Genomic DNA, 23,374 nt, shown 5'->3' with positions numbered 1-23,374 from the left:
GCCAGACTTAGGGCTCTACACGAATACTCTTACACAACGTGCGTGTCATGCATAATTAACAATTCATTTCGTTGCTAAGCATTATGTGTTACAGATTTATTAGTACAAAAATGTATAACTTTAATTATTTGAAGGAAAAACATTAATTGAGTGAAATACAAACGCTGTTTCGCTTCACGATGCGACAATGCAGAATATTACGCAAAGTACATTTCCATGTAAAAACCTAAGCAACACAAAATCTCAAGCGTTTGTATTCGAAAGGAAATACACAAAAGCATACGAAACCTGAAAATTCTTAAAGGTAGCGCAAATTCTCTACGTTGCGAGCACATACCCCCAGTATTGTTCCTTGGCAAAGCTCTACGTGGCCTCATTACAGGTGGGGAACATCACATCGTGTTGACACCGGCTCAGTAACACACACCTCAATGAAGACAAATTACCTTTTTTAGGTCATGTGTGTCCCGTTATCGATGCGAAGTCAACATGCGAATCATGCATGAAAACGAATCGGCAACAGCTTAAATATTTGCGCAATCACGTAGAACGGCCGTCGGTGCTGCTAAATAAGCATATACCCGTGCTCCCTACTCGATAATACCAAGGCTTTCCACTTTCAGTAACTATGTTTACGTCGCGGATCGCAGCATGTGCCACGTATTGAAAGGCAAATTTTAAGTCCACAATAAAATACATTTACAGGTCGCGTACTGAGCACACGCGCGCGCGCACGCAACTACGAGTGCATGCCTGATAAGAAAACACCTCCATTAAGGTGTTTTTTATTTCATTACAATTCATATTTATTTCGTTTTACCCAAGCCCAAGTAATAAGACGGTCATGAATACAAACTGTGAATTCTTGTGTTTGTACTATGCAAGTATGCTTATGAATAAAATTCTTGTATTTGCATTTTATTTGTAATACTTCAGTTAATTAAAAAACGCCTTAGTTTGAGTTATAGTCGCTCGCATACGTAGGGTTTCTTTCGTAGAATTTAATTGCATCAAATAAGTAGTTTAATTAACATTTTATAGTTAAATAAAATAAAGTTGTAATAAAGTAATTTATAAAATATTATAATAGAGAATTCTTATGATATTATGATTAGGTGTGACTTTTATCATAAACTTAATTTTCACAATAATTTTAAATTGAGTGCCTTTTTTAAACTTTACGTTTAGTGGTTTCGAAGATAAGAAAAGAAAGGGCATTTTTTTTTTTTTTACTTATTACGAATCTTTAAAAAGTGTGCGACTACAGTACGATCTTTTTGCGATACACAAAATCGCACAAACGTCATGCGACCCCAAGCCGGGTCACGCACGACACACGTCCGCGCTGATAACACGCTTGCGTATTTCTGGAAGGGTTATATCGCCAGACTGTTGTTAGCTAAAGTTATAGCCAAGGGTCAGAGATAACGACGTGTCAGACGATCTAGTTCTTGTAAATTATACTGTGTAATTGTACCGGGCTTAATAGGAATAGGATGTCTTTGTTAACTGCACATCAATTATTCAGGAATTAGTTTGGGGACTTCGGATTTCTCAGAGAATGTAGAGGATCTCGTTTAAAATATATTTTTTCGTAAGCACTAAGAATAGGGTTTTAATTTGTTACAGGAATTCGTTAATCTCGAGTTCAACTGCCTCTTATTCTCCTCAGAATCTCAAGTCAAATGAGAGAGAAAAAAAAAGAAAAGAATCAAATGGTTTTGTAGATTATTTGGTTACTCAATAAATGGCGGCAATTTGAATTCACCTTTTACATACCATTCTTGCAAGAAGACAAATGATAAATTGTAACATTTTCAAAGACGAATAACACATAAAAGATGTCGAAAATGCAAAATCATAAAACATAATAACTAATTTGGAGATGTCTACCCACAACCACAACGATAGCACACTTAATTAGGATATTAATTACTCAGATAAGACATCTATTAGCATTCGCTTTTACTGGACATTGTTCTGCTATATTCGGGCGACCCAAATCTCGATTCATATTTGGAACAGACCTGCATGACCAATGCCACTTAAGCTATACGGGGCATCGCCAGACGAATATAGGTTCTGTTCAGTATTATGATCACAAATGCATCTGGGTAACTCGATATCCAGCTATCTAAATGTATAGCGGGTTTTATTATTCTGCGGTCGAGACACACGAGCACTAAGGCCACATCATTGCCACGATATCAATAAAAGGTTAATCTAGCAGAGCTATTACAATGTTAATTTAATCACTTGTTTAGATCTCAAAAAGTTCCACGAGTTTAGATGTAACGGTAGTTTAGAAGGTTTTATTCAAGCCAATTTCGGAACTAAAGAAGTTTCATCATAATTTTAACGAATAAACCCTATGTAGGATTATTATACTGTTGAAATTGGAAATAATATCTCAATACAGTCTTTGATACAAAAAAATCAAAGCCAGTAGTCAGTCCTATAAATGTGTCACGTGGTAATTATTATGACGCCCACTAATTGTCCAAGTTATCAATAATTAAATTCTTAACCATAGTACAATATCATTAAGTAATTATTATAACACTTAAGAGCACTTAGAAGTTGGTTGTTTGACAACACTTTAGAAACGTGTAAACAAAAACACAGCGTTGCTGATAACAGAGCGGACATACCTCAATCACAGTTATCCTGGCTAAGACACATAGTTCCTATTATAGCGGGCACTGTCATTGTCACAAACTGAATTGTTTCACTTGTCACACACAAGGTACAGTGTATTGTCGCGCGGTTGCAACGCCAAATGTCGTATACACGTGGTCGGTGCAGCGCGCCGAAACCAACTGGGACGGATGACGATCTATTATGGCGCTGAGCGTGAACAGGCTCTCGGTCCATTTCCCCCACGCAACTCGCTCCGTTAGATATTTTGTCGTATCGATAAGTGTGTTGCTCACTATTTCCTTGAAAACTGGTTGTGTTACGGGAATATAGTACTAAAATCAACACAAGAATGATGTTGATTTTGGCATGCTATTTTAAGCGAATCAATGACGAATCGTTGCGTCGTATAATTATTCAGCTATCGGCGATTCGAAGGAACATTGAATCAATAAGAAAATTTATTAACACAAATCTGAATTATTTCATTGCTGAAGGATTTAAAAAAAAGCCACAAAATTGGTAAAAGTGGAAAACTTAAAAAGGAATTAAGACGACACAAATGACATCGTAATAGACATTAATACACGTAATAGCAACACGGTATTTTCGTCTTCTTGGAATGGAATGGACTTTTCGCTATCCAATGGCTTCTTAAAAAGTAATTTATTAAACGAAGTCGTCGTTTAACGTCATAAATTCCGGGTTTTACCGTCATTCTATTAAACTTAAAAGTTCTATTTGGAATCTGAATTTTGATTACTTCCTATTTGGTCCTCGCAGCCGGATAAATAACTGGGTTCTCGAATGCTTGCACAGGGTGTTTCGATGAGAATGATTTATACCAAGAAGCACATAAATAACATAGCTTGGTATCGGAATGTGTGTCAAATGATGGCGCAGCGAGATTTGCAGCGAAGATGCACCGCTACGCGTACAACTTTTTCCATGCATTTGTGATGCCGATACTAAGTTAGGCCGTTATTCAGCGGTGCTGTGACAGGTATCGGTGTTACAGTCACTTGGTTACGATCAAGTTTAGATTTGGTGATAACTGTAATAACTGTTGTAATATTTATTTATCGAAGGGTCTTAGTACGAGTAATGCAGCCTAGATATCGATCGGCTGATGCTGATGGCGATGGGCGGCTCGAACTAATCGGCTTCGGGAGCATCAGAACACATATCATCGAACAATGCCCTTAGGCGCGCGCCATATCCGCTTAGACTCAATCGAGATCCAATCAAACTGTTGAAACCAAACTCATTTCGAACAAAATTTGGGAAATAGCGCGTGTCTATGAAACGTTCAATTTTGGATGTAAATGGGCTTTTTAATCCCAAACTTTGCTAAAGCGCCGACGGTTTTGCGAGGACTATAAAAATATTTTAATGTTCGAAGGAACCTTGTGATGCAGCCTCGACACAACACAAGTTATAACTTTGAAAGTTGTGGCGTAATCATTTTGGCAAAGGTCGACTTGACAGGTTTGTATGTATTTTATTTTTGGAAAAAAAACGAGTCGTGGAAAATTTTAATTGCAAAAATTCAGACTCAATCCAAAAATTTTGGCAGTAATTAGTTAGTAGTAAACTCGTAAAATATAGAAAATATTGTAACTTACAATTAATGTGAACATATTCCATCGGTTGAATAGCTGTTATTACCTGAAATAAGAAAAAAGGTGAGATAAATATAAAGCGCAAAAATACCTTGAGTTGAGCTAAGAAACTGGAACAACATAATATTACTGTGGCTATAGGTACATACATAAATTCGTAAAAGCATACAAGAGATAAATAGGTGCGTACGAACACTTTCCTCGCGCAGTTTTCCGCAATACATTCTGGTTAGGATTTTATTAACCTTTTCCCATTGCGTTTATATTTAGTAAATGAAATATTAGAGGCAGGTACAAGGAAATATTAACGTCCGGCCACCTGCGCACTTAATAATCTACCTACAAGATATATTCTTTGGTATGACTTGGTGTTATTGCTTCAGGTTCAACCAATAGCGAATGATAATTTCCTTAGTATAAAAAGTAGGTAATTTAATAGCTTAAATTATTCAATAACTACACATTATTTATTGAATAAGTCATAGTTAATTGAGATTTGAGATGTTAGCTAAAAAATATTCATATTTAAAGATCAAATAGTCCTTCTAGTAGGCCGTCTATACGCGGAAGGCGTATAAAGGTTTCCTACTAATTTAGGGAAAAAATGACCTAGAGATACAACCTAAGGCAATAAAGTTTGGACCACACCTTGTACAATGTACAGTACGCTAGGCACCACACTATGAAATTGTCACGTTACCACAAGACTATTTACAGTCAGATGCAAATTAATGCTGAACCTAATCCGCTCAAAATAAAGGTCAAAGTTGCAAAATATAAACATAAATGTAAGGCTGACTGTATCTATTTGCTTAATTATAAAATTATGCTTGCGTATTACGCTGTTATGACATAACGTGAACTTGGATCTCGTAATTTTGTTCCGGAGTTTGTGCACACAATACATGAACTTGAAAAGTACGGGATCAACAGTCAACAGTTGCGAAACGTTGAGTGAGCTTGGGAATAAACAATCAGGTGCCAAACCCGTCTGTGGCCTCGCGGTTGGCCTAACGTGATGATTCGGTAAGCAATAGCCGGTAACGTTTGCGGCGACGGGCAAGGTTACAGTCAAGTGTACGGTTGACGGCCATTGGCAGCATTAAAACTGAATATCACACGTAGGACGTCATCCGTGGTCACTAATCCTTCAACGTGCTTGGAGATTGGCAACAAGATCAATTACGATACGAGATCGATATCATCAGTAACGTTCTTTTAAGCTACAGCATTTAATTTAAAAATACACTTAAATCCTGATTCCAAGTCGGAACTTGTATCAAGTTTGTGATTGTCTGAATTCTAAAATGTAGAGCGATCATAGCCTTGAAACTAGTTTTAAGACGAATTTGAGTGCAGATCTAGAATTCTAGATGGTAAAACCTTGTACCGGATTCCAGTTTGGTTAGAATATTCAAAGTTTGAAATGACCTGAATCGTTTCGGAGAAAGATAATCCTTACATTCTGGGTCTTTTAGTTATAATAAACTATTATGTAACAAATAAATTATTGATTCCTAAAATTCCTAAGGCATTTATGTTATTTGTTTTAAAGTTAATTTAAGTTTTAATTGAATAAATGTTGTAAAAGTTTTTCAGGCAATAAGCTTTTACATTAATACATGATTCTTACATGAACCAGGTCAGTATACGTGCCCTATTCAGTATCTACAGTTTCACTAGCTAGAGGGATGTTACAGTTCACTCGATTAGCTACCATGCCATGTATGTGTGGTAGTTATTGGCATAACGCAGCAATGTCCGCTCTTTATTACCGCTCATAGGCTAATAGACACGGTCATTGTCGTGACACCAATTAACTGGACGTATACGTCGCAACACTTCCCATGAAATATTTTCCACTTTAAAATTTAAAATAAAGCGCGTCAAAATTAATGGCCTATCGACAATCCGCCCCTGGCAATATTGGAAACGCCTAGTGTCCCGTGTTAATCAAGTTTCGTCTGCATCACACACGCATAATCAAGTATATGTAACCAGGAATATTGGAACCGCAGTATATCTCAAGATTAACTGGTTATTGTTAACAAACACCATGCCAGCAAGCCGGTGAAAGTCTATCAATATAACAGGGAAGCAACGTTATATCACACACTACGACAACTTAGTTAATCTTCATTACGAGTGAGTGGTTACGAAAGATAGGTATAATATTGTTGGTTATTGAAATTAGTAAACAGTAATAAGAACATGTAGAGCACACAATCGGATAAAGAGGGAAGAACTTTTGTGTTTTAAATAGCAGTTTACGGAATTACATTACGTTAGAACTTAGTAGATGTTGACTATATCAAAGTATACATTTCACTTACAACTACAAAATATGTATTATGCCTTGGTGTGCTGTCGTGGTCCATACGATACCAGTAATTATATTATCTTCTCCCATGGCAGTCCCTTATCTTTTCTGAGTACTGCGAATATTATCAGTGGATGTTACGTATGTACTGAATGCAGTTGCAGTTTTATAATATCTCGTTATTATCTTCTTAATTTACTCGATATCAAATCTGATACAAATTATTTTCTTTGGTCAAGCTCAATTTTCTTCTTTCGACCAGAGTTACCAATGCAATTACGTATCAGGCGAGAAATCTGGTTTGGTACAAAACGTAGCAAATGATAAAAACAGTAGCCGAATAAGTTTCATTCCGAGAGATTACTCCCAAAAGGTCTTGCTTGTATATCGTTTGCGCAAAAACCTTACTAGCAGTTTATCCCGGTTCCCGGCGACCTCGGGGGGACTCCGTCGAGATATTTGGCAATTCGATATCTCGCCTCCCTAAGGGCCAAGTAAGGGTTTTGATCTCCGTTTCATATTAAATATTGTTTAATTAAATACGATCCACTTTAATCAACACTGCTGCCTTTTCTGCCAAGAGATTAGTACGAGAGTTCTTAAAATGAAGTCTTTTGAATACGACAGAATTGTTTTGTTTTTAATTTACTGAACAAATTATCGACCTGTGACTTGTAGAATGTTGTTTACATTTAAGATTACGGTATGTTTTATTTTATTTTGCAAGTAGAAAACAGCTGCATACTGGCAAGTTATCTCAAGCTTATTCAAGGGTGAGTGAGCTGCAGGACCGATAGGCGGGATCCCCTAGAAGCGGGCGATTAATCAACGGGGGAAGACGGATAAGCGCAAGCCATTCTACTGGGACAACAGCTACAGCTGATCGCATTGTAACAAATATCCAACTTTGGGACTCGATTTATTTCTATCGAAATTGTAATGACGACGCGACATGAAGTAAAACTCTTATAAGGTCCTCATAAGTCCTGTTTTGCAGCAAAAATGTAGGCTTCTCGACAGTACTTCGAAACTTTAGTTTATCTTACGATCTAATCATGAGCTAGGGCATTAGTAGAGTCAGTCAGATGAAGAGCTAATTAGCTGTTTACACTGGTAGTATCGATAGTTAACCGTTAGACTAAACGAGTTCTGGAGCGATGTGCGTAGGCACGAGTCGCAGTGAAAGGCGACCCCTGTTAGATGGCGCGATCATCTGTGAAGATTGGAGGAGCGAAGGGGAATAAAGACTGGGTTTAATGATACATTCCGAAACAGGCCTTCGCCGAACCAGCAGAGTCTAACTGCCACAATAAGATTGTAATGACATCAAGAATGCTGCAAAGACAACTAAAAACGCCAAGTTTCAATTATAATTATGTGCTGAAAGTAAGATACGCAATTTATCTTCAAGAAGTTTCCAAATTCAATTAAATTTAGCAAAGACCACGTATCTCATCTCTCGCATACTTGGTGGTCGCTTAAAGAATAGTGCGTAGAAAGGTAATGGTAGGTGATCCGAAGGCTATTGCGATTGTAAGATCGACTAACAAACGAGCTGAACAAGCAAGTAAAGCCCAAACTATGGTCTCCGATAGAGGTAATTAATCACACGGGAGGGAGTCCGACATCTTAAGGGCCTCTGGCGATCGAAAACGTAGAACTATTGCTGTTTATATTCAGAGTACGATTAAGTCCGAAATGTTTTGGATACTAAGTAGTCTTAGCATTTACAGACCAGACAATTTACCACAAAGCAGACTTTTCGTTTTCTTAAACGAATTTCAGCGCTTTATGAACCTAAATGGCTAGGTAGTTTATTTTTACTACTAAATTAAGGTTTACAATGTACATTTTCTACGGATTTAAACGAGAGAGAACTGTTTTTCATGGACAATGGTTGTTTTTGTATGTAAATGGTTTGTTGGGTTTTTTGCCACATGAAGATTCGGCGAATTGATTGACATAGGTCTTAATATGGGGAAATACTAAAAAGTGGATTAAAAACCCCATATTCATCACTAAAAGGTGTCAGCACATTTACATATTAATGTGTACCTACTTAGGTAGGTATAGGAAGATTAACTTCGATGAAATATCTTTTACGATGATAAATTGGTCCACTTTCATTTAATTATCTTAGCCTCTTTTTACCTTTGATAACTTCGTTCCTAATTTAATAACCATTCATCAAATGACGATTAGGTATGCCTACGTAAATATCTCTAAGTAAAAGGAGCTCTTATTTTTAACAGACTTCATAAATTCAATAAAATAATCAATTTTCATCACGTGATGAAAGCAACACGTTACCAGTCAGTATTGACAGCTGAATTCGTATTAAAGTTGCCATCATAATACGGTTCGTTGCAGATGTGAAATGAAGAGCGTTATCAACAAGCGGATTGTTGGTGCCGTTGAATCTCATCAGTCAATGGTACTTTGATGTGACTAAGTGTTCACTTCAGTTGCGGCACGCCGACGAAACGCTCCAGCGGCCGTCTACTGTGTGTACAGTTGGGCAGACGCTGCGCGCGCAACGATCAATAAACCCGGCCGCGCCGCGTTCGCACCACGGGGCCACTAAATTCGTGTGCCTATTTTTTTTTCGTGGTGCATTAACTGAATAATTTTAATCAAAACCCAACTCAGATTTCCAAACAATTTTCTGATCAACTTTGACAAGTTTTCCGGGAAGTTAGTTACTTAGTTAAAGTTTGGTGCGTCGTGTGCGCGGCCTTATGTCGAGTATGGCAGCCCTCGTTTATGGCTTAATAGTTACGACGTCGTCCAAATCGATAGCCCTAGTTAGGCTAAGCTAGTTGACTCCGTGCTGATGCTCATGAGTCCGTAGTCTCGCTAGACGTTTGCACGTTTGGATCTTGCAGATTATCACTTGGAAAGTTTCGGGACACTAAGTACTTGGTCCGTGGAGTTGAGCTCTAATATTTACATGCTTATACGAGGGGCGGCTGAAAAGTTTTGAGCCTAAGTATGTTCAAGTGTTATTATTGACTTTATTTTGATTGAATTAATTTGCCAATAACCTCCTTAGTATATGTACAAAGTTTCATTTCATTAGCGTCATTACGCTTTTAGTAATTAATCCGTAAACAACATCATGTCTCAGTCATCCGCGCAATGTACGAAATTGAAGTACACAGTTGTCATAAAATTCCTCAAAAAGAGGAACAAAAAGCTGACGGTAACATTTGAAGAGATGTCTACAGTTTATGGGGAGTCTGGGCCTTCATTTGCCACCATGAAAGATTGGATCCGATAGTTCAAGCATGGCAGGGAGTCGCTTAAAGATGACCGCAAGTCAGGGCGGCCAGATTTCGCCATTAAGGAATAAAATAATGAAAATTTAAAGAATCTTGCTTAAGAGATCAGCGAATTAAGCTGTGACAGATAGCTGAAGCTATAGGCATTAGCAAGGAGCATATTGGCGATATTTTTCATACTCATTTACACATGAAATAGGGGTACGCGCGATGGGTGCCAATAATGCTCACGCCGCTCGACAACCAGCGTCGAGTCACAACTTCGCAGGAGTTTTAGGACATCTTTGGTCATAATCCTAACAATTTTTTTTCTCACATTGTCACGACTGATAAATAATAGATCCGGCAGTACGATCTAGAGTCAAAATAAGAGTCAATGCAATGGATTCAAAAGGGAAAACGCCGCCGCGGAAATTCAAGTGGAGCAATCGATACCCAAGCTCATAGCCACTATTTTTGGGATTGTGGAGGAATTTTATTCATTGACTACCTACTTAAAAAAAACTACAATAAACGGGGATTATTATGCTGTACTGCTGATAAGAGTACGTCAAGTGGTTGTTGAAATATTAAGAGGCAAACTGGCGAATGGAAATCTTTTATTGCAAGACAATTCGCCCGTGCACACCGCGCATGTTGCATGACTTGCCCCGGGTAAAACTGGATTTCAAGAAATTAATCACCCACCACACAGTTTAGTCCGAATCCCTAGCTATTTTGTCTAATTCTCAAATTGGAAAAAAGTCCTCCAGGAACGAAGATTTATGAGTGACAAAGAAATTAAGGCAGCGTTAAAGGCTCATTTCGAAGGCAAAGATTGCGAATTTTTTTTCAGTGGGTTAAAAGCTCTTTTACTCAAATGTAAGAAGTCCGTTGTAGTAGAGGGAGATTAAATAGAAAAATATATTTTTTATACTTTTCTATCGGCATTTTTAATACCCTAGGCTCAAAACTTTTCAGCCGCCCCTCGTACCGAGCAAGATTCCATGCGATTCATTTAAAATATTTTTTTCAAGCATTGCGAATAGGAGTAATTATTTGTTATTCATTACACATTCGTAACGTCAATCAAACTTTTGTAATGTATAAAAAGCCTTTGAAAACATACTTATTAAGTTTTAGATATTATTTGTTAAGACCAGATGTTGGACCAAACTTGAATCATGACAAAAAACCTGTTCATCGGTTTTTATAAATCCAACAGCTAACAAAAACACGGACAATTCGTCATTTTCAAATACCAGATATTAAAATTGAAACATACTAAATTCAATAGCAAATTTTAACGGACAATGAAGCTATTCATTAGTGGAAAATTCAATGTAAATGATACAAATGTGCGGCAATTTACTTCGATTTGCATTCCATTGTTGTTGGATGACGTTTTGATTTTTCGAATGTAGCGTTATCGGGTTGTGGAAATGCATGTTTTATAAGTCAATTGGCGTATGTAAGGGCTATTAGTAACTAGCTTTTTCGTGTGGCTGTGGTCGCGTTTGCGATTGATTAATAAATTTATGCTGACGAACGAGTTTCACCAGGAACTGTGTATATTTCGTCGGCATAGATCACTGCTTCTGGGATAGTGTTTGTTAACTTTCTCCTTATGGATAAATTATCAGAATTAGGCATAGAGGTCAAGAAATTACATAATAACCTCCTTTTTTGAAGTCGGTTAAAAAAAGATAAACTATGTGCTCTATGTGCATGACCTATGGTTGTATTTTTTATTACTATATGGGTAATGATATCAATATAATTGCACCCCTCTCTCTCGATATTTTGAACTTTGCAATATTGTAACAATAATTGTATACGACTTCCCTACAAATAAATAAATCTAATAACAAACTTATACAACTGGCAAATAAAACACGTTTTTATCTATTTCCCTTTTTCACTTTAGTATTACGAATTGACGGTTAGAAATTGTGTTTTCAAATCGCAAAAACATTAATTCATATCAAAAAGAGATTGGAAAGTAAATAAAATTATAACGGAATATGTTTAGTGAATTTCAATCGAACATTGGAAATATCTATTAAATTGTGATTTCCATAATTCAAACTATGAGCGTATTAAATGAAATAATTATAGCTTTACCCCTCTAATATTAATCAAATCGGTTAAACAAGCTTGTTAATATAAAATTAATTTGAATTTCATAAATTCTGTTACTAGCTGCAAGTTAAAAGGTACGCGCCATCGCTAATTTACATGTAGGTTAATTACCACGACATTAAGCCGTAATTAAATTCCTAAAGCACAAATAGCACGTCCAACTCGGCTGAACATTCCCCGCATAATGGCGAAGTTAACGCATCAATTTCATTTATGAATAAAATAGGAAGACTCAGGCTCGTTATTACGACACTCGAGTATGAAACTGCACTTAAGAATCGATTCGAGCTTGTGGTTGTTCTTCAATTCTTAAGACCCGTATTACGGAACGATGCTCAAAAGTGATTCTGACAAACAAAGATTCGGTTCAATGATTGTCATAAATATTCAAATTTCAACCAATCAAAGATCAGAATCGATGCTTGCAACTGCAAATGATTCAAACTTTTTTAATGACTTTTGTTGTCATGGTGTTTAGAAATAATTTGGGCCTACTCTATCTCCATTTGTATTGTGACAGTCATTGAAAATACCTCAACTGAAGTTGATTGTGATCCCAATTATCCCGATAGGAATAGCATCGGAATAACCGATCCATCTAGTCACTCATAATTGTTGCAACCGATGGGCAATAACTTCGCGAACGATTTCCACTATAAATTGTTTGTGGCATTTGAATTAATCAACCGTACGATAACCGTTAACTGAAATGGAATTCATATTTTTTTGTTTTCATGTTGCCTACAAAGTTAAACGTTTGATATTGTAGGCTATGTACAAGTTATTGTCCAATTGCAGCAAGTCAAATTGAAGTTTTGCTACTTATCTTCTAAAGACGAAGTCCGTCACTGTTGTTGACTATCACATCAATTACTTAAATCAAACAGTCAAGCTGATAGACGATTTACTAATAAGACATACTACAAACGCCGAAGTATCTGGTTATGAATGCTAGTTATCAGTAAACTAAAGTGTTTAAATTTTAAAGTTTGAAAAACAAGAACGGGAGAATCTCTATGTGCATACTCTGTTCCTAGCCGAGAGATTTGCAGTTAATACTGATTTCGGGTTTCGTACCGTGGCCGTGTGGGATTCATAACGTATCTCGAATTTGCTAGTTACGGATAGCCAAATATATTCATAACGCGGTCCCGAACATTGGGACGCGCCCGGAGTCACAATTGCGTACGCGAGCGATAGTCACAATGACGACCGAGTGGGAGTCTCTCTCAGCTTTCAGAGTTCATTGAACCATTGTGAATCTTCAGGTACTGCCACAGAATGCCTTTACCTTGTTCCCCACTACGCACATTAGCCCACAGGAAAGAAATTTCATTGAGAACCGAGCGACAATGCACTTTTGGCGACAGAATGCCGTCTAAAACTACGGGAGAATGCAAATTTTAAAAGCTTCCTGTACTCGCTTTAGAAATACTTTTAAAGCGCTTGTTTGAATGAATGGCCCTGCAGATCTGTATGGGTACGGAGTCGAGTTGAAATTCTTTAAGCGGGGTATTTTTGCCAGACGAGCGAGACTGAATGATTTCGATGTTAAAACTGCGTCGATCTTGGAGAGTAGTATGTCGTGTTGCCGACTCACACGTGTTGTCGCAGTTAAATATAACCGGCGGTTCAACGCACGAGGGGGGCGAACCGCGTCCGGCAACCTACGACCACTGCCTAATGTTTAAGCTTTATGAAAACAGTACAGTACCAATAGACTAGCAATATCCCTTTCAGGCCGGATTTCAGATTTTTTTAGATTAACATTTTTGAGTACATAACATGTTTTATTATTGTATAAGGTACTCCAAAAAAATTATTTTAAAAATCCCTCTCGCCCCCCTCTCCGTGGGGGGACCCAGCACGATCGTGACGCTCAGGCTTAAATTAATTTACTGCACGAAAGTGACGGTGTCAGGTTTTGAAGTTAAAAACCTAAAAAACAATAAAATATTTAGAAACATAAATATTTTTAATACGAAGGAACTTGAAGTAATATATCTGATTTAAATTGCAAATCATTTTAAAAATAGCTAAAACGGTAGGCACTAGTAGATTTTTATTACATCTCTTGATGAGGAAAAAATCCTCTCCTGATGTAAAATTGGATGCTACTAAGACGGGTTTGTTATCCATTATCCATACATTTTACAATAACAATGTCATTACTAATGAATATTTGGGATTCTTGCTTGATGTCCTTATTTTTCGTCCTAGAAATTCAGTTTTCATAATTGTGCCAGTCGCATGATGCCCCATTTCATTAAATTTCTCGAATAAAAGTATGGATGAGAAAAACCTGTCAAAAGATACAGAGCTAACTGCTTGCAATCTACTTGAGAGAGATGAAGAATTGCAGAAGTTCAAAAACCTAGAGATCTTCAAAGTTTATTGTTGCGGCCTGATAAACTTCGAAGTCAATCATCAAACCATCATGGCTAGTAGCGATAAAAGCTCCTGTGAATGTGGCTTTGTTTTTTTAATTGTCAAAACCCATGTGGACATGTCCCTGAGAATGAAATCCATTTGCTCGTCTACGGAATAAAAAAAATGTTGGCTTTCTACTTTGTCTCAAGCATTCTAGACTTGAGTAAGCACAACATGCCCTTCCTTCCGAAACTTAATTCTGGTTTTCCTACTGCAGGAGCTTTATCACTGTTTACAACATGGAAAGCCACACTAAATCTCAAAAAAGATCTCTGAAAATTTTGTCAGCAACTAAAGCTAATCTCATTCTATTCGACGCCAATACACGTGAATGCGTGGGGACGGAATAGATCTCATGAAGAAATTAATTCAAACTACTTTTTGCACTTTTTTGCTGGGGTATTCAATACTTTTCCCGTTTCGCGGATAATTATTGGTACAAACAGCTGCATGTTCAAAAAACATATCGTCAAAAGCCTTCATCGCCTTCACAGCCTTCGCCTGTAGGTCAAAGGAGACTACTACTGCTGACAATAGTTCTGGATAGTAATAATTCCTCTGGTTCAATGGCATCTGTATCAAGACCCTTTGGCCGGTCACATGGCTTTCCGACGACTTTTAGAGAGCTATTGGCACAGTAACTGACAATGGACCTGGTCTTGGAGGTGATTGAGGCTCATCAGTAGGCATCAATGGCAAACCAAGACTTCTACATTGCCTTCATCATGTTCCATCTCTTCAATTTCGGAATAATTGACATGCCCAATAAGCTGAAGCAATAATTCACCCGTTAATTCTGTTCCTAAAAGCCGAAATTTAATTGAAAGCATTAAAATAGAATAGTTCACCGCCATACAAAGTATGTCACCGAATGTTGGGTTTGAGTCGGATCATCACTATCGTGCAAACAAAATTTTGAGAGGTAATATTTCCCACTGCAAAATAAATAATGCCAAAAATATTATTTACCGAATTACATTACTAACTAAACAAAATATTAAAACCAAAATTCTAGTAAAATAGTTGAATTAATCACGAAATAATAAGTACTTACGCTGACCACTCCGCTCAACAAAAGAGGTCGACATCTTTACCTCGGTGTCAAAGAACACTGACTGCCTTCTCTCTCGCACCTATGCATTTAATTCATAAACAGACTGTTGCACGATCGTTGGCTAGCGTCTTGGGCCCGAAAAGTTGGTTAGAAAAGGCGCGGGAATTTTTTGAAATAACGTGCACGATCGTGTTAGGTCATCCTGAAAGGGATATTGTAAAAATCTTACTTTTAAAAAATTGATCCCATTCATCTTGCAATCAACGTTAAGTTTACGCATTTATAAGGACAGATAAATTAGTGTCAATGTTCCTCAGTCTTAGCTAATTTCTGTTAGTGCCAATTATACTTAGAATACAGTTAAAATCCCTTGAAAAAAATATCAACCTTAATAATTCTATAACAACCGATCTAATCCGTAAACAAAACATTCATAACACTCCGAGTCTCCGAGTTTCCGAGGCTCTTTAAAGAGTAACTTGACTTTTCCTCATCACTTAATAAAGAATAAACAACTCAGTAAATATACTCTATTAAATTACAGCAGACGCAATTGCGTTTAAGTCATGATAGGACCGCGTTTAATGGTCTACAAAATATTATTGTAGTCCACATGTAATCGAGTTTCCAGTGTAGATAAACAATTTGAACGAATCAACAACAAACGCAAAGCGTAATAAGAACTCCTTTGAGCATCTATAATAAATAGTTTATCCAACCAGTGGAATATACCCAGACGCGATTATGTAATAATTTGATTGATCTCATTGTTTTACGACACTCAGCTCTTGCGACGTCACCTATTTAATTCTGAGACAAGTTTACATTAAGAAAAGGATGTTACAAAAGCAACTTTCGTCATTGAATTGAGACAATTTGAAATTTCTATCAAACAATTTGCTCTGAGCGAACAAGAAAACTTAATCCAGCAAACGTTTCATGGCGTTTCACAATGTCCAGAGACGTAGTTCGCCGGAGTTCGTTACGACTACCTGCGAAAACTGTGATGCTGCAACAATATAAGTTGCACTGTCTGCGGAAGAATGAGCAACCTGCGACGCCACGCTAATGGACGAATTTTGAGCAAATTGGATATAGAGTTTAACTTATTACTTTTTTCATTTGGTACAATGTACGAACCGCTTTGTTTCCAGACACAATTATCGCGGTATTTTCGAGAATCCAATTTCGTTAATTAAAAAACGTTCGTGCGTTGTGGTTGTTAACTAAATATGGCTCGTAAAAAGTATTCTGGAGAGTAAGAAAGCCACGAAAGTGATGGTAATCTTATGTTATATGCATGATGCATTTACGAATACTGTCGTCACAACTTTAAATGAATTCTAAATATTTTCAATGTTGAAATTAGTTAGTTATATTTTGCAATTAGGCATACTAAAACCTTGTACTTATGTATGTACTGAATAATGCATGTTTTTGTAGCACAAATATGGTCTCGTCTGTTCTTGTGAATTGTAATTGTTTAGTGTCTTAAAATAGATATACATAGTAAAAATACCCTGCTCCAAACGGACACTAAGCCAACAACAGTGACGTCATCCTGGCAGGACAACGATTCGTGCAAATCGGTGTTGTGTGAATAACCGCTGTTTTTTTTAATCTTACCTACATCAAAATAGAGACAAAGAGGTTCGCACGACCTTGTCGGCGTGTGCCGACATAAGGCTGACGAACGCGGAAGCTCGACTGCCGCCTACAAGCTTCACGAATTAAGTAGTTCCACAGCGCTGCCCAAGTTGATTGTACTGTACGCTAACGCATGCCAGCGACTGCTGACACCCATGGCCCTAGCATCCTTGATTGTATCGTGTGCAAGCTTGTTCAACATTGAACATAAAGAATACAACTTGTTAATTTCTTGTGCAACGATCTGTAGAGGTCATAGACTCTCATAAGACATTTTTGTTTTGCCCAAGGTTGCGACTATGTTTGGTTAATTTTAGTTTCTTGGAAGGAGCTATCATGGTGATGAGGAAATGTCACGTGCCAAATCACGTTTTAGTAAAATTGCAGTTAAGAAGACTGTAATTTTATAATTATAATTATAAATTAGTAGCTCTACCCAATAGGTATGCTAACAATCTAGGTTTTACAATAGGTACTTAATACGAAAACTTGTTTGGAAATGATACTATGCATTATTACGAGGAGAAATATCATGACAGGGAAGGTATTTAGTAACTTTGCGAATCACATTTTAGCAAGGCGGATTTGGAGAACTCCCGAGTCCCGACCCATGTCAAGAGGGATTGCTATCCGGAGATAATAGCGCAGGATCTACTTCTGCGTGACAAACGATACGACACGATATGATTACTCATATTATATTATGTTGAGAACAGATTAAGCACTTCCCTATGAAATTGACGAAATTTTATTAGATTTTTTAAGTTCATTTTGGTCATTATTTGACAAAAGTGATGCTAAACGTTTGCACTATTTGTAACGAAATGTTGAGAGAAAAGGTGTCAACTCAGAAAACTCAGGTGAGATTTTCAAGCAACTTTTACAGGGAATTTCGGTTCCCCAAGGAACAAGCCCAAGCCCCTTTTGTAATAATCCCAAATGACGTATAAATGATTAAATAGAATGTAATTATTATTATTTGAACACTAATGATATTCCGTATGTCATAATAATAAAGGCGATAGTAAAACAAACTGGAATATCAGACCAGATAACCCCATTCCTTGCGCGGACCAATTTACAATAACATTAGAACAAACACGCGCAATGTGATAAAATACAGTCTAAAATACAAAATAAATTTGAACATAGTATCAGGTTAAATTAGGGTTCAAAGTAAATTCTACATTTTGTTAGGCTTATGTGCTGACTGTACGTGCACCCGCATACAGTACGAAGCCTACTCTTGGGAATCCATGTATCAGTTTCGCTTCAATATAGAGAATGAAATCCACTTTCTCGGCACTTTCAGTAGATTTATTCTGCAATAAAATTCTTCAGCTAAATCATAATTTGCGAGAGATTCCCAGCAAATATTTTCTTCCGGTATATTTTACCCGCTAGAGAATGGAAATTGGAAGCGAGTGATGTAATATACATATTTTACAAAGTTAAAAAACAGCGTTGCTTTCCGTTCTTGTTTTTATGAGTTTAACAATTCTTTGCGAAGTTTAAGAATTGGTATGACAATTTTAGAAAATAATAAGATTTTATTACATACTTATACGGTAAGGAAAGTATTGGTTCGTAGATTTTCCAAAAACGAGTAGATAAGTGATTTCAAATTTTACAAAATAGAAGATTTTCCAAAAAAAATTTACAAGGATAAGAACATTTATTTGTGAATAAAAGTATGTTCCCTTCACTTGATGCTTTTTAAATAGCCACAAATGACTACTGTACAAATAATACAAATACGTATTCCTGTTCACATAATTAGGAACACTTATTTCATTGATCTACTTTGTTGTACCTATCAAAATAACAAGTTAAGTGGTTAATAGTTAATTTTACCTGTTTTATAGCATTTAAATTACCCACTTAATTTTTAAAGCTTTAATAGTTACTTTATTAGTGATTTGGATTTTTGAATTACGATTGAATGATACATTTAGTGAGTGGTACCTTTTGTTAACCAACCAATTGTAACTTTTTATAGAATTTGAGAAAATAGTCCGAAGAGACATGAAAATTATTTGACAGAGTGAATTATGGAAACATTTTCATTTTGAAATCTTCAACCTATTTGATTTTAAATAAGCTACAAAATTTCAGCTCATAGATGAGAGTGAAGCTTCAAGCTTGGCGACACACGGCTCTCAGTGAGTCGGGCATTCATAGTCCGATGCTGACGAGCGACTGACACTCCCCCACATGTTTACGACTCACGCCGGTACACTGAACTCTGATAAAATGTCGCTTCGAGGAAACGGGACGCTCGGACGCCGCTCCTTTAGGTACGCTTAATGTAAACGCTAAACCACATATTAACATTTTTTCAAACCAGTCCATTGAATAAAATGACGGTTTCATGCTAATTACACGTGATTATTTAAAACTACGACGCTGCCAATGACATCCACTTAAACATAACGTTATAGTATCCTATTACGATGCGAACGACCAATTTTATTGACCATAGCTCGAAGAAACACACTCAAACAACATAAATCAATCGCGAAAGATCCCTAAGTAAGGCTCATCTACGTTATCTTAATTTCTAAGGTTTACCTAAGACACGAAAGTTTCTTTAGAAAAGGGAAATAAAGGCATCAAAATTACGCTATATTAAATTTTCCAAGCGATTACTCAATCAAAAAGTAGATTATCTCGCTACAATGGGTGCCGGACCCCAATAAAAGTTGCGTGTTCTTACAACACGAGACCGTAGTAAATTATAAAGCTTATCGAACAATTGTTTGTTAGCAAAGAAAGTATCGTAAAGGTTCACTGTAATGTTTTACCAAATTACCTATTAAAATGGAATTGATTCAGTTTTGTACAAGGCCTACTCGATAACACTTGTTATCAACTTTAAATACATCCTAGAACAGTTTCAGGCATAAATAACAGTTCCAAAACTATGTACAATATTTCCAAATCATCCCTGTTATCAAGAAGTACTTAAACTTATTTTATCAGCAATACTTGATGTTTGGTAAGAAATACACGTTGCAGGGGACCAACTTTGTTCAATAGGGTGGATAACGAAGTAGATACGGACTATAGCATATTAATAGCATGATTCGACCAATTTGCGGTTGCAATTGCGGATTTGGTCAGCAATCAGCATTATTCCGGTGATACAATTTTTCTTGAAAACGATCCAGCAGATTAACATAATGTATACGGTCTACCATAATAAGGACAGATAACTTTTTTTAGCAAACAAAAGAAATAAAGCAAAATCTATTTTGTTTTAACATAGACTTTGCTCTTTGGAATTGGCTTTTAATTTGAAAACATGGCACGCAATATATGAATCAGGTTTAAACTTTTCTTCTGTTTTTGCTGATGAACAAAAAATGTAGAAATTTTTCCCTTACCACGCAAATTACTTAATTTTTTTAGAACACATTACATGGAATCATTTGCTTTACGGAGCATAAAGTTTTAAATTAAACTCCCTTTATTTGGATTATGAACTGTTAGTCGATAAAAAAAATGCCTTCAGGGATAGAGTCACGTATTTATAAACGACTCCTATGTATTGGGTCCTGTATGATAAAGCAATTTCCTAGATTTATTACTGTTATCTGAACAATGCGCGTTACGGAACACATTGTTGGGTATATAGCTTCCAATAAAAGTCAGATGTTATAGCTACATGGCGCCGATAAGGCAAGCAATAACAATAATCTAGACAGCGAAAGGTAGCCATTAGCCAATATAGTGACTGCGGAGCAACATTTTTAGTTTGGAAGCTATATTGACAATATTGTACAACATGGGCGACGAGAAACTGCTATATTTTTGTAACATCGCGATTGGGACTACAGTCGGGACGCGACAACTCCTGCGGGAGCGGAGATAGATTGCCGCTGTAGAGCGCCAGCGGTGCTCGGAGGAGACAGGTTACAGCCACAACTATTTGTCTTGGAACTGTAAAAAGATAAAAATTGACAAATTCAGCTGGTGGTCGACGTGGTCGTACAACAGTCGAGTGTGCGGTGTATTGTAGCTAATCCATGAATGTGTTGCCAGTGCCACCAGCAAGGCATCTCCGATTTCGTCGCGAGGCCGCGTCGACGACGCGGGTGGTACGCTGAATATAAACACCCAGTAAACGTTACACGGTTACTAGAGTTTGGTCGGCGACTAAACTCCTTTCGGTTCGGCCCAAGTGATTTAATCTGCCAAAGGTGACAAGGATAATAATAACCAGTCATATATTACTTGCGCATGATCAAAATTCATGCCAGCACGTTTTTATCGCAGTTAGAATACATAATTCAGTAACTGAATAGAGACGTGATATTCATATAGTAATCGATGAAGCTATCAACGAATATTTTTTGCTAACGTTGAACGTGATGGATTTAAAAATTTGGCTGGATGTATTTTTAAAATAGTTCATGGAAAATGTATCGAGAGTAATTGCTTAATGGTCAATCTGGCACGTACTGGTGCAGCTTCAATATTGTTTTGCTTTGACATAACATCATCACGCATTCGAATGCAATATTATGCTTTAGTAATGCCATAGTTTATTATCGCTTTCTTTCATAACAAAATGAAATCATAAGCATTTGTTATTGTTATCGCATCGGCCGCTCAACACAAATGTTTGTTAATGATATAACGATCGAACCATCAACAATGGTTTCACTGGAAACACTTTTCAACGCTTTGGCATTCGTAAATTAACCACACACAGCATCTAGAAACGCTTTATCGGTGGCACATGCGTTAATTGTGTTATCAGTAACTATTACGTCATCTATAAACAACTTCAGATTTCTGTTTTCTATGGCTAGTTGTAGATTGATGTTCGTGTGGTTTTAAATGTCTTTGGTAATGTTATTTAGATTTCTATCACGTACGATATGATAAACTAAAAAGCTACGTGCACTCAGTTACAATTCCTATTAATCAAATACAATCATTTCATGTCTCAATAATTGTTTATCGATGTAAATATTGTTTGTTATATTAAAGCAGTGAATGACGTAATAAGTATACATACTCAGTGGAATATTTCCTCATTAGCTAAATTAACATAAGTAGTAGATAATCTAACCATAATATAATAATAATGTAGCCTAAGAAGGAAACATTCGTCGGAGTCCACGATTTAATGGTCATTAAAAAATCAATGTTTGTCGTTGAACAGCTGGGGTCGGGGTATTGCGTTTTGCCGGGGCAATCATTATGGGTTGCGTGTTGATGTGTGCCCGAGATAGATTAGCGTGTAAACGTACCTAGTTAGGTCAAGAGCAGCTGGCATTCCAGCCGGCACGAACCACCAGGTCGGCAGCGGTGTGCACATCCGCTGCGGCGGGCTTTATGCCACCATGCACCTCCTACCACGCCGGCCACGAAAAACCGCACTGTCACATCCACTGTTCACACGAGGGAAACCGAATACGTGTCAACGCAGTGTCATGGTTCAGCGCGCCTTAATTGACCCGATTACAGTTAACGGTGACGACAAAACCGTTTCGCAACACAGTCTCACTTCTAACAGCCTCCAAAGAGAAGCTTTCCGGCTAATGAAATCTAGGAAAAAAATAATTGTCGCCTTTATATCTTAATTAAATCAATCGAGGAAATAGAAGGAGGAAGCTCTGACGGCTATCGCCGAGAGGAATTGTTCGCTGTGTGAGCGAGAGAGTAATAAAAATATTACAGCAATAAAAGCGAATTGAGAGCGAACGGATTTTTCAACAAAGTTTAGGGGAGTCAATAATTAGAGGGAGCGACTGCGAGTGAAGTGAATAAGGGTTGTTATGGCGGCAGTGTTAGGTTAGGGTCGATGGATTTTTTGTGTGGAGTACGAGGTCGATTGGGATACGTACGTATCCCAGGGGTTGCTATGTAGCGTGCGGCGCGAGCGTTGTGTACATGAGGTTATGTTCGCGAGCCGCGATCACGGTAGAGGCGCGCGTCGGCGCTCGGTCGGCGTGTCGCTCGAGTTGGAACTGACGTCTGGCCGCGCCGCCACCGCCAGCGCCGCGGCGCCCGCCCCCGCTCCACGCCATGTGCCTGCCCGACCCACCCTATGATAATGTACCCTGCGCTTCTCAACTGAGCCCAACGAGACGACGTAATCTGACGAAATTCATCATGACATGAAAGGTTTCCGCGACGCAGATCCAATATTTTTTTCTTGTAGAACCTGCCTAATGGCTTCTGACGTATTAGGGATCCGAAAGACAGCGAAATGATAAGGTTCTCCTTAATTCTTGAATTTATCAGGCAT

The 23,374-nt window shown here is 37.4% G+C and overlaps 1 protein-coding gene across 1 annotated transcript in view; it reads right to left on the bottom strand.

Annotated features, from left to right (window-relative positions):
- The window catches only part of LOC135078933 (protein gustavus), a 54,354-nt gene extending 31,282 nt beyond the window's left edge, over positions 1-23,072 (bottom strand). The window contains exon 1 of the mRNA XM_063973533.1: positions 22,374-23,072. Coding sequence (XP_063829603.1) covers positions 22,374-22,441 — 68 coding nt within the window. The 5' untranslated portion in view covers positions 22,442-23,072. The remainder of the gene's footprint in view (positions 1-22,373) is intronic.
- Between the last annotated feature and the right edge of the window lie 302 nt (positions 23,073-23,374).

This window comes from Ostrinia nubilalis, chromosome 15 (assembly GCF_963855985.1).
Source record: "Ostrinia nubilalis chromosome 15, ilOstNubi1.1, whole genome shotgun sequence".
Classification (NCBI taxonomy): Eukaryota; Metazoa; Arthropoda; class Insecta; order Lepidoptera; family Crambidae; genus Ostrinia; species Ostrinia nubilalis.
The sequence above is the reverse complement of the archived record's forward strand: the minus strand, read 5'-3'. Positions and strand labels throughout refer to the sequence as shown.